Source organism: Thalassophryne amazonica, chromosome 23 (assembly GCF_902500255.1).
Source record: "Thalassophryne amazonica chromosome 23, fThaAma1.1, whole genome shotgun sequence".
In the NCBI taxonomy this organism is placed as follows: domain Eukaryota; kingdom Metazoa; phylum Chordata; class Actinopteri; order Batrachoidiformes; family Batrachoididae; genus Thalassophryne; species Thalassophryne amazonica.
The window spans coordinates 6,632,005-6,648,948 of NC_047125.1; the positions used below are offsets into that span (position 1 = coordinate 6,632,005).

The window sequence follows — 16,944 nt, forward strand, 5'->3', positions numbered from 1 at the left end:
GTGGCGTCACTTCCTGCTGTAGCTACTTGCTAACAGCTTTGTTTCTGATATATTATGTAAAAGCTAGCGAAAAATAACACTTATTAAATAAAAATGCCATTTTTGGAAGCTAATAACACCTCTGAACTTATTACAAGACATTTCACCAAGGTTAGCATGGTGGCGTCACTTCCTGGTCTAGCTACTTGCTACCAGCTTCGTTTCTGGTATATTATGTAAAAGCTAGCGAATAAATAAACACTTATTAAACTAAAATGCCATTTTTTGGAAGCTAATAACACCTCTGAACGTATTACAAGACATTTCACCGAGGTTAGCATGGTGACGTCACTTCCTGGTGTAGCTACTCGCTACCAGCTTTGTTTCTGGTATATTATGTAAAAGCTAGCGAGAAATAAACACTTAAACAAAAATGCCATTTTTGTAGCCTGATAACACCTCTGGAGTCATTTACAATACATTTTAGGGGTGTTAGCTTGCACGCTAACTCAAAGCTAAGTTTCTATGGAGTTAAATTTGTCTCATTATTAATGCGTGCAAATGCACAGAGGGTGATCTGCAAATATTCCTTGATTTGCACAACATGAACAAATGATGGTTTGATTTTGTAGGTAAGACATTAGGATCTTAATAATTAATTAAACAACTGCAAATTGTAAAGAACACAATGCTCATATGGTCGAGGGTATTTTAGCATTGCGTTATATTTTGTTTGCGAGGTCCTTTGACTTTGTATTTCACTGTAATTTATACGCCGGCAACCCCAGTGTACACAATTTCTGTATTTTGTTTGTCTCATTATTTAATGGGATTAGCCAATTGGTTTGTGATTTATTTTTCAATAACTCTTAAAAGGCTTGAATATTGAAGGAATCATGGTCTAAAATAAATAAATAAATATATATATATATATATATATATATAAAATGTCTTAGCCAACGTTTTGGCATATTATTGTGTTTTCGACACTGTTTGTCTGTCTGGTAGTTTGTTTGCAGGAAATCTCAAAAATACATAAATGGATTTCAATGAAATTTGTTTTGTTTGGTGTGGGCCTTGAGTGAAGAAAGAGTTGCTTAAATTTTAGTATTGATCGAGAGGGTGAATCTTGCCTATGACGTTTCTTGTTGATTCTGTCTTTGATCATATAGTCAGTATAGTTAGTGATTTTGGCTTTGATCTTGAGACTATCAATGGAATCAGACATGAGTGTGGATCTGAATCAAATCTTTGAGCTTTGATCCTCATTAATTTGATCTGGATCCTAACTTTGATCCTGTAATCAAAGGCAAAAATGTTTTTGTCTTTGATCCAGATTGTGATTTTGGCCTTATCAGGATCAAAGCAATGAGGAGCAGAGCCTAGCTTTTGATCCTGTCAATACCATTGTCAAAATGTGGATACAGATCAAAGGCAAGATCTATTTTAAAATTGAGGTCAAAGAAGAGGTAATCTCTTCTTAGATCCTAGGCCCAAATTATTACCAAATTTCACTGAAATCCATTTGGAGATCAAAGCAAGAGAGGACAAAATCATAACTTGCCTGGCAGCATTCAAAGTGATCCAGATTAGGATCAAAGATTGAGTGTGGGATAAAAGGTGAGCAGCAATAATCAAAGATCAAGGTTCAAAATTATCAGAACTAAAATTCATTGATCAGGGTCAGTGGTCAAGGTCAAAGGTCTCAAACAGTAGTCAGTTATCTGAACAAAGGATTATACTCGGTGGTCATGATCAAAGTTGAGCAAATAGGATCAAAGCTCTGTAATTTGGATAATCAGTCCTCAGTCTTTTACTAACTCTTGTCCTGTTAAAACATTGTACATCTACTCTCATTTAACAACTGCAAGTTATGTGACAAATCCTACCACAAATATCCACCATGTGTCCAAAATGGCACTGAAACATTGCTAATAAGATACTTTGTAATGATTGTCACATTCATGGTGCAAAACATCTCAAGAAAAACAGCCAACTTCGAACTGGAACCTAGAATTTTGGCAAGATTTTCTACCCCAAAAACTCACAAACAAATACACAAAGGAATGTTTCCTTTTGTATGATAGTAAATATTAATATGAAGATAAACTGGTTATAATTTGATGTATCTGGTGCTTTCCAATCACAAGATATTGACAGGTTATTGATTATCTTTGCCCACCATGTCTCTGAGGCATATGATCCCATGCTTATGTACAGTACTGTTAGGAGAGGAAACCGATACCTCCTCATCATGCGTTGCTAAGTAACCCTTATTCTACTTGTCATCTGTCATTCTGTTGACCTGATTCTTCTCTCTGTCAACTCCCGTCCTCTCTTGGCAGCAGTGAGCCCCCATTGTGGCCGGTGGGCATGGTTTTGGAGGGTAGCTCGGAGGCGCTGTGTCCCCCCCCATCTCTGGAGCTGCGCCCGTCCTGCAACAAGAGCCAGCCCTCGCCTCCTCTGGGCTCCAGCTCCCAACCCCACGACGGCGTCTTCCCTGAGGACAAGGAGCCCATCAAGTACGGCGAGCTCATCGTCCTCGGGTGAGGGTTACAGGAGCGCGTCTTGATTATTTAATTGCAGCTCTGTTGCGGTGGCGCACAAAAGGCAAACGACGAAACACACAAGTCCGTAAATAAATATACATCGTTGATGTCCAAATACTTATGGACCTGGCTGTACCTCGAGCTTAACAGGAGAGAACAGGAGGCTTTTTCATTCTTAGACCTTCGTTCTATTTCGGGCACACGTATATTGATTCGCGAGCTGACGGATAATGAAAATGACTTGGCTTCCTGTCAGTGTGATTAGATGGAGAGAGGGAACGTTTAACGCCGTCCAGTCAATCACAGCGATTGCAGCCAATGCAGCGTGACAGCGAAGGTTGTATGTTACAGACCAAAAACACGCCCAGCCTGTAAAGAACCCGATACAAAGCCATCATTAGCTTAAAACGAGGAACTGGATTTCTTATAGTCCTCATACTGACAGTGGAAGCAATTTTCATGAAATTTGGAGGAAGGGCGGGGCTTAGCCACCAGGGTCCGGTTTCATAAAGCAGTCTAATCTTGTTTAGTCGAATACACTCACTTAGTTGATTAATGTTTTGATGTTAGCACAAAGCGCTTAGTCAGCTAAAGTTTCGTGCTACCTGACTAAAGTTTTTAGCCTGGCACAGAGGGGACTAATCTTATTTTAGTCAACAAAATAGTGTTTTTACCTCAAAAATGGCGGCTATCATGTACCACCACTTGACGGAACACTTAAGAGCACCCCTACGTCGCTCGTATTCCTCCAAAAGGAGAACTTCCTCCGCTTTTGGTCACGGTTGTAGCAGACGACGACTGTCATGATGTGTTTGTGACAGTTCTCACATGAAACACCGGGTGTCGCTATTACGCTGAGCAATGTTGCGTGCACAAAAAGGCTTGACAGAAGTGTAGAAGAAGAAACTGAAGAGTGAAACTAAGCTAAAAGCTAAGCACGTCATTCTGCTGTTCATATGGGTCCGTAAATGTTAATAAAGCCAGTTAACGAAACAAAGGCTACATAGTTCATGATAACGACCAACCTGGAAGTAAACAAAACTGTCACGCACTGGAGTTGTCTCTTGGTAACGGCACACGCGAAGCCGTTATGCCTGTGAAAACCATCAACTAAGGTAATCTACAAGGCTAATCTACAAGTTTAACCGTTTCCCAAAGTGGTCTGGTTTAGTCAACTAAACTCACTTAGTTGACTAATCTTTTGATGTTAGTTGTTACACAAGCGCTTAGTCAGCTAAAATTTTGCATTAGCCGTCTGAAGTTTTTAGCGTGGTATGGAGGAGGCTAATCTTATTTTCGTCGACAAAACTTCAGTGTCTTACCTCGAAAATGGATGGCTATCATGTACCACCAATTGACGGATCAGGAAGGAAGGGAGCGGGTGTTCCGGGACTGGAATAATCCATTAGAGAGGCTTACGGATGCCAAGGCTGGGAGCTCTTCTCCTCTGGTGCGGCGGACTCTGTCATGTTTGTAGCAGACGACCAACCCGGAAGTAAACAAAACTCTCACACATTGGAGTTGCTTCTTGGCAACGGCACTGGTGAGGCCACTTATGCCCATGAAAATCGTCAACTAACATTAGATGACTAATCTACGAGTTTAGCAGTCAATGTGAAATGGAGATTAGACAGCTAATGTTGGGCAACTAATCTTACTTGACTAAATAAGTTTACTAGACTAAAAGATTACACCACTTTATGAAACTGGGCCCTGCTCCCAATTTCCATTTGGGCTGGGCAATAAGACAATCAGGATAATGTATTGGAATGAAAAATTTAGCTCGATAACAATGGTGTGGTTTAGTGTGGTTGTAAAACGCCCACTCTGACTGAAAATGAATGGCGGCTGGTTGCTTTGCCGCTGCCTGTTGTAGCTAATGCGACCAAAGGGTGATGGTGGTCCATGTTGTGCTTGACAGCATTGTAAAAAAAAATGCTGTCTGGGCACCCTCTGCTGGACAGACTATGGAATGTCACCATTTTTAAGAACCATGGTGTTTTTCTTCAGCGTTTATTCACTAAAATTGTACTTTTCTTATCAGCCAAATAACAATAATACCGATGTGTTGGCAAAAAGCTCATACCGGCCGATATTATCGGTTGGGCTCATGGCAGGGGATGGATACGAGTTTTGAGATCTAGTGTAAACCGAGATGAGCTAATGTCACCATCAGTCGACACTCAAGGAAAAATGCGCATCCCAGGGTCACTTCAACTTTGGCAAAGTTAAAAATAGACTTTGATTATGATTCTGTACCATTCAGAGAATCTTTTCTTGTTACTTATACAAACTACTGTTGTGTTCTTACGCTTGACAGACACAATGGCTCACTGGCCAATGGGGACAAAGGTCGCAGAAGAAGCCGCCTGGCCCTCTATAAGAGACCCAAAGCCAACGGGGTCAAACCCGATGTCATTCACAATGTCTCGACCCCTCTGGTGTCAAAGGTGAGAAGACAAACACGTGATAAAATATGACAAAACCTGGATGTCACCTGGTGTACTAACCTATAGGCATTAACGCTAAAGACGATAAAGTGCGAGTCATCATAGCTGCCGTTTGCTATAAAGGTTGAATCCAGTCTCTGAAACGATAGTAACTAAAGATCACGTGATATATGGACCAGATGTTATTGTAGCACTCTCAGTATATTTCAGTTTATTTTATTTATATAGCGCCAAATCACAACTTAAGCCATCCTACGGCGATTCACGAGGGTAAGGTCGAACCTTACCAACCCCCTAAGCAAGCACGTAGACAAGCGTGGTCAGGAAAAACTCCCTAGGGTGGGATTTGAGGAAGAAACCTCAAGCAGACTAGACTCTGGGGTGACCAACTGCTCCAAAATCTTGGAGGTATTCGGCTTATTTTCCCACTTTGCAGTACTGTGTGGAAAATGGAATGCACTTACCTCAAGGTGACATCATTCCCAATTGTGACTTCTGAAGTAAACGGAACGCAGCACTAATTCAATCAGAGTGTCTTCTGTCATTACCTTTAACAGTAAACTGGCACAAAAATTATTGCTTTACAGCTGTTGCTGTAAATGTTCACAAAATCTTGGGGGTGGAAACAGAGTTATCGAAATCCATGGGGGGAGCCACAGCCCCAACAACCCCTGCTCAAAGCCACTGATGAATAAAGTCAAAGTAGTGCATTCTTGTACCACTTCATTACTGTTTTAAAAATAAACAGTTGGATGAAATGAGAGGAATTTCGAGCTGTGTTTTTACACAGGAGGTGGTCACGCCTTCCGTTCTGCTGGTCATGTGACCTGGATTGTGTCTTTTCCATTGGCAGGCACTCAGCAACAAAAGCCAGCACAGCATCTCTTATACACTGTCAAGGAGCCACTCGGTCATTGTGGAGTACACCCACGACACCAACACGGATATGTTCCAGGTCAGTGACTGCACATGCACACTTGTGCACGTAACCTCATGGTGAAAACGGATTCTCAGAAAGACCAGGATGTCCTTGTAGAGTTACAGCTGGTTAAAGTGCAGGTCATCAACTCCACCTGCATCCATGTTTGTTTTACAAGTGTGAGCCACAGCCTACAGTAATTCTGTGCACTGGACTGTGAGAGTGCACGCCCCCGGAGGTACTAGTTAAAAAATAGTTCACTATCAACAGAAAAAAAAAATCAGCATCAAAATATTCAGCCTCAAAAACTTTAATCTAAAAAAAAATTCAACCTCAAACAAAAATTCAATCAAAAAAAAAATTCAACCTAAAAGTGTTCAACTCCTAAAAAAATTTAACCTCAAAAAATAGAAAAGCAGGGAGCAATCAATCCCTGTCTCAATCATCCAACGTTCAGCCAATCACGTTTTGCTCCATTGGTCATGTGACACCGAGACCAAATCGAAAGAAGACGACGACGTGATACATTCAGCCAATCATGTTTTGCTCCATTGGTCATGTGACACCGAGACCAAATCGAAAGAAGAAGACGACGTGATACATTCAGCCAATCACGTATTGCTCCATTGGTCATGTGACACAGAGACCAAATCGAAAGAAGACAACGTGATAAATTGCTGAAGTTGGATGATTGCTAGCTATCGCTAATGCAGGGTGTCCGGTGGATCGTCACCACAGTGGAGACACAACGACTGAGAAGGCCAGTTATTGAACTATTGCTGTAAATGTTCACAAAATCTTGGGGGTGGAAACAGAGCTATTGAAATCCATGGGGGGAGCCACAGCCCCAACAACCCCCGCTCAAAGCCGCCAATGGAAAAATTTAAAGTAGCGCATTCTTGTACCATCACAGGGATTGATTGCTTCTCCCTGCTTTTCTACTTTCTGAGGTTGAAATTTTTTTTAGGTTCAATTTTTTTTTTTTTTTTTTTTTTTTTTAGGTTGACGTTTTTGAGGGTGAATGTTTTGATGCTAAACCTTCAAACTTTAAAAAAATCTAACTCAAACTCTGATGGCACAGATTTACCTCCATATTTCTCACATTTGCATCTCAAAGAAGGCAGAAAAGAGTTTCTTCTATTTAGCAGGGGTGGCTCCAGATGTTCTTCTCTTGGGCGGCAGGTGGGGGGGGGGGGGGGGGGGGGGTAGTATTTTGTTGTTTGTGTCAAGTCATGATGTTGCTAGACAGAGATGTTTGATGATGTCGATAGGGTGGAGGTGCTTCCTGTGCTACTGTATGGTTGTGAGATGTAGACGTTAACCAGTAACCAAAAGGCAATGACCAGATGTCTTTGACACCAGGTCTCTTTGGAGGATCCACTGGAATGACTTTGTGTCAAATGGTTACTTCGAGAGACTCAGCTGAAGAGTATCACTTGCCTTGTGAGACTGTGTCACCTACATTTCTTTGGTTACAATCCAGCTTGCAGACCTAAACAACTGGGAAATGCCAAGGGAACCCTTCTAGAGGTGGGGATGGACCAGTTCTCTGCCTTGGGGCATTACCTTCCAGGACCCAAGCTGGTTCCACTGTGAGGTAGACCTGGAGACGTGTGACTCCAGCAAAGGCTTTCAGAACTGATCACGTAGCGCCAATCACTAATGATACCAATCAGAGGAGGAGATCACAACTGTTACCAGATGAGATCTTTGTTTCCTTTGACCAAACTAGTCCATAATCTAACCCCCTCTAGATACTTATCCACAGTGGGCATAGTTGCGCTAATCTGCTAACCGCTAATTAGCTTTTCAGTGACTTCAAAAACCATCAGTCACCAATTAGCTTCTGCGAAATTTAGTTCTGCTAATGTTTTTAGCTGGCATTGTTGGTAACGGTCAAAAACATTTGTAAACCCTAAAGTCATACATGGTGGTTCTTGTCTGCTACGTATTTTGTAACAATCAGGCAACTGTGAGGAGCTGAGCTCAACTCTACTTCAGCGGAAGCAGGGTTTGACTTATGGTTTTGATTTATAAACCAAATTTATCCAGATAGTTTATCTAGATTAATGTCAACTCTGTCATTTTTACAAAGTGAAAATATAACACATAACTTTTAATTATAAAAGAATGCACTAATTCTGAAGGTTTGAACATTAACACACACAGATGCCAAAAGGCATTATGGGAAAATGAGTCTCCACTCATCACACAAGTTACTGTGACGTGTGTGTTGGTTTTTACAAATAAATGTTTATTTGTAAAATAGGGCATTTTTTCATTTGAAAAAAAAAGGCATTTACAAAACTGATTAACAAATCTGTTTAAGTGTGATTCAGCTCAACGGCCATGTGATATTTGGGGGGGGGGCGCTATTCACACTGCCATCGGTGTTCTATGCATTTTGACCCATCCTGCTATAAAAGTTAACTTTTCAGTTAGCGGATTAGCGGGTATCGAAGCTAACGTTTTTTGGTTAGCTGTGCCCACCACTGTCTATCCAAGTAACATTTACACCAAGAAAATCAAATTTCAAGGTAAATCCACGTCACCAAACTTGAATCCCCTCTCCCAGGATGTACTGTGTACTTTTACGTTCCGATAATCTGTGTGAAGTTCATCTTTTGATTCCCACTCGCCTGCTCCTCCTAGATCGGCCGCTCCACAGAGAGCATGATTGACTTCGTAGTGACTGACACCGTGGGTGGCAGCAGCGGGCAAGGTGGGGGTATGGCAGGGGAAAACGGCAGTGGGGGCCAGTCCGCTCAGAGCACCATTTCCCGCTACGCCTGCCGCATCATGTGCGAGCGCAGTGCTCCCTACACGGCTCGTATCTACGCCGCCGGCTTCGACTCTTCCAAGAACATCTTCCTCGGGGTGAGTACTCTCCTGTGGTGCCGGGTTTCCTTGCAGGGACCGGTGGAGGTTATGTGACCTGTGATCCTGATGTTGGATTCTCATCACTGAATCTACTCTACAGCCTGATTGCTGTGATCCTTTACTTGGTATCAAAGAAATCAGGATTAAAGATCAGCAAACATAATCAAAGGCAGGGTATGCTCTTTAATGCAAATTCATACTAAAACGTAATCTGTTCTTCGTTGGTGCATTCCCCACCCTTTTCATTAAAAATCACATCAATACAATTTGCACAACTCTAACAAACAAATTGACAAACAGGTGAACAAAAAACCTTCAAAAAGATAGTAAGTGATCACGGAAGACACAAGGAAAGGGTGCAAGTGTAGGATCTTTAGTTCCAATCAAGACATTTGGTGTCAGCCATATCAAAATAAGCCATCCTATGTCACTTCCTGTTTTTGATAGTAAGTGATACTATAGTGCCCTCAAGTGGCTGAGCAGAGAACTACAGTACTATGCAACATTTACCAATGTCATTGTCAGCTATTGTTCTTTGATAAATAATAATAAAATATGATGTAAGCCTGTCTGACTGTAATATCCGGATGTGTACGGGTGTTAGCTGGCTAACCATTAGCATGTTTCCTTTGATGCTACAGGGAACCCATCAGCTTGTTTTTGAGGTCTGAAACTTTAATAATTATGTAATTAAGTACACAAAGCATGAAAATCCTCTTTGTACTGTGTATATTTAAATCACAATTTATTATTAATAACTGGAATAGTTTGGACCGTGTTGAATGCTTGGTCTCCAAAGTAATGGTCAAAAAAGGTTGACGATTCAGGATCCATTGGATTCTATGATTTATGACATATGCTAACCCGTAATGTGATAACTAGGCCAATATTAAATTTTGACCCCTGTACAAACAAATATTGATCTTTTGATTTTCCTCCATAACTCCACAACTTTCACTTTTAGATAGTCCAAATTATATCTTTTTGGACTCTTTAGGATCGGACAAATAAAACCTACTCGGCCTAAGGGCTAGGGCGGATACATGAACATTTCCAAGCCAGAAATACAAGCAGTATGGTAAATCTTTCTGCAGTAGACATTCTCAAACTGTGCAAGACAAGGAGACAAGTGAGGGAAGCCACCAAAACATCAATCATAACCCTGAAGGAGTTATAGGCTTCTGTGGGACATGACTGAGGGCTTGTTATTGGCATCTGAAACCGTCTCTGTAGGGAGCTTGAATAATTATGTAATTAAAAGACAAAACGCGAAGATCCACTTTCCATTGTGCTAATTTTAAAGCGGTTGTATTCCTTCCTCTAGAGCAGGATTTGCCTTCAACACATCTCATGCTGCATTATTCAGTGTACTGGCCCTTTAAGGCTTTTTAAAAATAAATTTACACATACTTGAAGTCGGTGTTAATCTGTGTTTCTTTGGTTCCCTCAGGAATGGGTTTATTCTTAGGCGTGGGTGCAGCGCTGCGCATTAGTCAGTACAGTAGTTACTCTGTACTCAGCTAAAAATAGCCGTCGAGAAAAGCAACGCTGGCCGTTTTTCTGGCCCACTACTGCTGACACCACCTGCACTCTCATCCTCAGGAGCGGGCCGCCAAGTGGAGGACGTCGGACGGCTTGATGGACGGCCTGACCACCAATGGGGTGTTGGTGATGCACCCAGCAGGGGAGTTTGTGTCCGAGCCGGCACCGGGGGTCTGGAGGGAAATCTCAGTTTGCGGCAACGTGTTTGCCCTGAGGGAGACCCGCTCCGCCCAGCAGAGGGGGAAACTGGTAAGTCAGCGGACACAGAGGGTACTGACATTAACACGGGGAAAATGGAAATGACCGAAATGAAACTGAGAATACGTCTTCGGCACTGCAGCACAGTGAGTTTGTACTCTAAATAAACCCTTCCTGATTGCAATGCTGATGATGTATATTTAGATGTCGCCTACAGCATGATAACGTGAGCACAGCACCATCTTATGGTGGTACAAAAGAACACCAGAAGATTCCCTGAAGTGTCTGTCTCCACTTGAGCTTCTCGTCTCTTTTCCTTTAAGGTGGAAAACGAGTCCAACACCCTCCAGGACGGCTCTTTGATTGACCTGTGTGGAGCCACCTTGTTGTGGCGGACTCCCGCCGGATTGCGCCACACCCCCACCCTCAAACAGTTGGAGTCGCTTCGCCAGGAGTTGAATGCAGCCCGACCTCAGTGTCCCGTGGGCTTTAACACTCTGGCCTTCCCCAGCCTGGCTCAACGTGAGATCGTCGACAAGAAGCAGCCGTGGGTTTACGTCAACTGCGGCCACGTTCACGGATACCACAACTGGGGGTACCGCAAGGAGAAAGGGCCTGCGGGCCTGGGGGGTACGGCGCCAGCCAGCACCGGGGAGCGGGAGTGCCCCATGTGCCGGCGAGTTGGGCCTTATGTGCCGCTGTGGTTGGGCTGTGAGGGAGGATTGTACCTGGATGCCGGGCCACCCACTCATGCTTTTGTCCCTGCGGCCACGTATGCTCAGAAAAGACAGTTGTGGGGTGGAGCCAGATCCCGTTACCCCACGGCACCCATGCCTTCCATGCTGCCTGCCCCTTCTGTGGTACCTGGTTAACAGGGGAGCAGGGCCATATCAAACTCATCTTCCAGGGCCCCGTCGACTGAATCCCACACCCGGGGACCAGCCGGAACCAAGGGATGATGGAACTACTGGGGGACGTCGGTGCAAGAACACTAAGGCACTGGTGGCACCAAGGACAAGAAACTGTTGAAATGTAGAACTGAAAATGACAAACCATGAGATGCCAAGTGATTATTAAGGCGATAGATGTAAATAAATTGTGTTGAAGGAACATGTTTGCTGGTGTTTTTGTCCCCTATCCATACTGGTACATCTCTGTACTTGGGAGTTCCATCTGATATACACTTAAAACACAAAGGTTATCCATGTCCAGACAGAATAGGACAAACCAAGTAGCATTAGCCAAGGTTCTCAAATGTGAGTTGTCCGGAATGAGTTTGAAGACGATACTGTGCATGTTTTTTTGTCGGTCTAACATTTTCCCTTTCATAGTCTAGGACTTTAGATAGTTCTGCAAACTATGGCCAGAATAAAAAAAAAAGTAGAGTCAAGTCCAGGTCAAGGCACAGAAATAGGCCTTTCCTGTGCTGCTACGTGAAACTAAATTGCTGTAACCAAGATAATTAGGGTATAAATTCATCTCAACTCTCTCAGTTGAGTTCAGAGAGTGATGACCTCAACTTAACTGTTCTGGGACAAATTTGGATGAAGACATAAAAATAGGGTTTCAGCACATGATTACTCGACACCAAATCCTTGCATATTCAAGATATTTTAGAAATAAGTTCTGCGTTCACAAGTCATCAAGGGCCTTGACTTTCTTCTTCTGGGTCAAATCAGGAGAATTCAACCGTAGGTGAGTGTACAATACCTGTCTGTCTACAAGTGCCAAGGCACCGATACTCAAGATTGATCTTGCGAATTGTTAATGTTAAGACATTAAAATGCTTTAAAAGCAGATGTTCGAATGAGGAACACAGAAATTTGAAGGACTTCAGATGGTATTTGAAAAGGCAGAGATTTGATTTAAATGTGATTGTCTGAGCATCACCCACATCCCCATCTCCATCCCGGTAAGAGCTCAGCAGGTGCGACTAGCACGCAGTCCACGACGTGTCTGCAGACTCAGAGCAGACACTGCACTAAAAATAAGTGAAGGTCACCGGCAGAGAGGAACGGAGTCGTGTCATCACCAGAAGTGTGCATCACCTACCGGAGACATGAGGAAATAAAAAATAAATGACACCCCCATCTGTTTCCCACTTCAAAATATCCAAATGTTCATCTGTGCAACACCAAGAGAAACTTACTTAAAGGGTATTCTATGGGTAGAACTGGCAAAAGAAAAAGGTGTCACCTCTACAAGTGTCTTGGCTTTGTGACTAAGATCCAGTCATCAAACTTGGAGAGACGTTCATGCCTCTGAGTCCCCTGCACTTTAGATTGAGATACACCCTGGAGGTCGCTAGTCAAGAATGCTTGCCGCCCAAGTTTTAGGGTCCTGGTACATCCAGTCTTATGGTACAGTTGTAAGACTTAGACACTAACCAGACCTAAGAGGATGACTACATATTTGGTGCTTGGCCTCTTAGAACTCCTTGATTGAAGATATTGGTTACTTAGGGATGAACACACCAGCAGATAGAGAAGCCCAATGCAGCACCCACATTTCACCTGGATGTGGCAGATGGATGTTATTTTTGAGAGGTGGGGATGGACCGATTGTCGGCCCAAGGCGATTTTGTGGCTTAGTAGAAATGTGTGTGCTACCACACCTGACCTACGATAGCTCCTGCAGTTAAGGACAGAGTAATATACAAGAAATAATAGTCACCCATGACAAAAAGGCGGGATGGTAATGCCTTTGAGGTGCTCCCGAGTTCCAAATTTAATTTCTTTCAAGTGTCTTGTGGAAGTTGGCCCTCTTACAATACTTACAGTGATTACAGTGGAAGCCTAAAAGGTCTGTTGCTTATCTCGACATTGACCAATGTACACACAAAGTACTGTTGAGTTTTGCTGAAACCATTTTTACAGTAGATGGCACCATCTGGTAATCATGTGGTGCCACCTGACACCCATTTTAAATCAAAGCTAAGACCAACGACCATACAATAAATGCCCGATGCCAGTTTTCAATTTTCTCTGGGTTTCTCTACATCCAAGATTGGAAGTCGGTCAAAGCGTTGCTGAGTTATTGTGCTTAAACTTGAAGTGTGGACGGACACGTCACTACAGTAGACATTGGAACTGGCCAAGTAGGGGAAAAAGTGCACATTTCATTTTAGAATTGTCTCTTGGTAAGATGAAAGTTATTCACAAAGCATCTTCGGCCTTAAGAGAGCTCCTAAGGTGAAAAACTGTTAAGAAGAGGGAGGAGGACTTTTAAGAAGACTAAGAGTGTCTTAAACAGGCAAGATGGAGAGATATTTATGGAAGTAAATCTGTGCAATCAGAGTCTGAAATTGAATTTCTAAGGTTGAATTTGTTTAGCAACAAAATATTCAGTGCCAAAAACTTCAACCTAAAAAAAAAAACTATTGAACCTAAAAAAAAAAAAAAAATCAACCTAAATTAAAAAATTCAAGCTCAAAAAATTTTCAACCTCAAAACAATTCAACCCTAAAAAAAAAAAAAAAATTAACCTCACAAAACAGAAAAGTAGGGAGAATCAATCAATCAATCAATCCCTGTCTCAATCATTCAATGTTCTTCTTTCGATTTGATTTCATGGACATGACCAATGGAGCAAAACATGATTGGCTGAATGTATCATGTCTTCTTCTTTTGATTTGGTCTCATTGTCACATGACCAATAAAACAAAACGTGATAGGCTGAACGGTGGATGATTGAGACAGGGATTAATTGCTTCTCCTTGCTTTTCTATTTTTGAAAGACAAATACAGTATAATTTATCAGCATTTATCAACAAGAAAAACAGAAGAAATACTAAGTTGATCACCGGCCACTTGCCCTAAGCTTGACTGAAAGACCCAGAATTTAGATAAAGTTGAGGCAGCGGCACGCTCCATTTCCTAATAAAATGAATTTAAAAGGGTAAAACCATAGTAACATACTATGCCAGTATACTAGCCATGCAAAATGGAAAATAAGTGCGTCTTAAGTCTGGACTTGAAAGTCTCCACAGAATCTGACTGTTTTATTGATGCAGGGAGATCATTCCACAGAACAGGGGCACAATAAGAGAAAGCTCTGTGACCCGCAGACTTTTTATTCACCCTAGGGACACAAAGTAGTCCTGCACCCTGAGAACGTAAAGCCCGGGCCGGTACGTAGGGTTTAATTTGCTCAGCTAGGTAGGGAGGTGCTAGTCTGTGAACAATTTTATAGTCTAGTAGCAGAACCTTAAAATCTGATCTCACTGGGACAGGAAGCCAGTGAAGGGATGCCAAAATGAATGTAATGTGGTTGTACTTTCTGCTTCGTGTCAAAAGTCTAGCAGCAGCATTTTGAACCAATTGGAGAGCCCTAATGCTGGACTGCGGTAAACCAGAAAACAGAACATTGCAGTTGTCCAGTCTAGAAGAAACAAATGCATGAATCAGGGTCTCAGCATCAGCCATAGAGAGGATGGGATGAATCTTCACTATATTTCGCATGCAGGTGGAAAAAAGCAGTCCTCGTAATATCTCTAATGTGGAGGTCAAAGGACAACATAGGATCAAAAATTACCCCAAGGTTCCTCACTTAGTGTGATGTATTACACACAAGCCTAGGCTGGTCAAATTGATGCCGATGTCTCAGAACCATCATTTCAGTCTCATCGGAGTTTAAAAGTAGGAAATTGCCTTGCATCAGTGAAAATCTGGATGTCGAGCAATCTTCTAAGGATTTTATGTGGATGAGATTACCAGCAGTTATCTGCATGTATAACTGAGTATCATCAGCATAGCAGTGAAAGGTAACCCCAAAACGCTGCAATATGTGCCCAAGGGGTGTTATATAAAGGGAGAAAAAAAAACAAATTTCATGTCACTTAACTTAGAGGTAGTGTTATTGTACAAAACACAGTGAGAACGACTGGTCAGGTATGACGTCAGCCATGCAAGGGCACTCCCAGTAATCCCAAAATGATTTTCCAGCCTATCAAGTAGAATATGATGATCCACGGTATCAAATGGAGCACTGAGATCGAACAGCACCAGAACCGTAGTGGTGTCCGAATCCATTGTAAGCAGAAGATCATTCACCACTTTAGTGAGAGCCGTCTCTGTGGAGTGATATTTTCTAAAAGCAGACTGCAGTGGCTCTAAAAGATTATTCTCAGTAAAATAATCCACGAGCTGCCGTGAAACCACCACCTCCAGAATTTAGAGCAGAATGATCAATTTTATATCGGCCTATAGTTCTTCAATATACTAGGGTCAAGATTAGGTTTCTTAAGTCGTGGTTTAATCACAGCAGATTTGAAACATTTAGGAACAGATCCAGAAGTTAATGAGAGATTCATCATTTCCATCACAGTCGGCCCAAGGTTGGGCCACAGGTCCTTAAACAGTTTTGTTGGTATAGGATCAAATAAACAGGTTGTGCTTTTTGTAGACATTACAAGTTTCGTCAGCACGCCTAGTGAGATACCATCAAATTCTGTAAATCTAGGTCATACCTCAGTATTGGCACCCACCTCAATAGCAGGGTGTAGTGGTTGGGTTAAGGCATGCTGGGATATGTTTAACCTAATGCCTTCTATTTTTTTCTCGAAGTAATCCAAGAAGTCCTGTGCTATAAAAGGAGAGTGACTTATAGGTGGTTGTTCATGAATAAGTGTTGCCACCGTGTCACAGATTTACTTCCATAGATGTTGGATGATTGAGACAGGGATCGATTGCTTCTCCCTGCTTTTCAAATTTTTTGATGTTGAATTTTTTTTAGGTTGAATTTTTTTTTTAGGTTGATGTTTTTGAGGCTGAATATTTTGATGCAAAACAAATTCAACCTTAGATATTCAAATTCAAACTCTGATTTTGATGCTAAAACATTCAACCTTAAAAATTCAAATTCAAACTGATGGCACAGATTTACTTCCATAACTTTCTGAATAGATTTTTTTTTTTCCAGAAGTTTAGGATGAAAGTTTTACAGTTTTAGAAAATTATGTTCAAAGGCTTCCATTGCTTAAGTTAAATGTTCATAAACAGTAACTTAATTTATAAAAATGTAATTTGTATAAATGGAACACCAATTGCTACTCCTTCAGGGTCCATACATAGAAGTGCCCAATTTGAAATATGATCAGACTAGTTGAGGGTTCGAGGATTCAGTTGAAGCCTTGTAGACAATCATTTGCTCAGTGTCAAAGATTAAATTTAGACAGACTTCAAGATTAGCAGGGCCCATATCCAAGAAGCAGCTCAAAGTCCTCTCAAAGAGCTCCTAACTTAGCTTAAAATTTCCTAAATAATAGAGTGAGCCAGCACATATCTGAGAGCAAGTCTGAGCAAGGAGTGGACAGAAACTCTCTTTATGAGGAGGCAGGGTTGACCCCATTGCTAGGTATGATGCAGTCCTCTAAGAGCTGTGATTGGTTGTCATGGAAAGGGGAGGAGAAATAAAAAAAACAAATGCG

At 41.9% G+C, this 16,944-nt stretch overlaps 1 protein-coding gene across 1 annotated transcript in view; it reads left to right on the plus strand.

Annotated features, from left to right (window-relative positions):
* peli3 (pellino E3 ubiquitin protein ligase family member 3) overlaps window positions 1-11,627 on the plus strand; it is a 59,480-nt gene extending 47,853 nt beyond the window's left edge. Inside the window, 7 exon segments of the mRNA XM_034164479.1 lie at window positions 2,325-2,525; window positions 4,849-4,978; window positions 5,832-5,933; window positions 8,550-8,774; window positions 10,380-10,568; window positions 10,841-11,273; window positions 11,276-11,627. Of these exon segments, the coding sequence (XP_034020370.1) occupies window positions 2,353-2,525; window positions 4,849-4,978; window positions 5,832-5,933; window positions 8,550-8,774; window positions 10,380-10,568; window positions 10,841-11,273; window positions 11,276-11,439 (1,416 nt within the window). The 5' untranslated portion in view covers window positions 2,325-2,352 and the 3' untranslated portion in view covers window positions 11,440-11,627.
* Window positions 11,628-16,944: the final 5,317 nt, after the last annotated feature.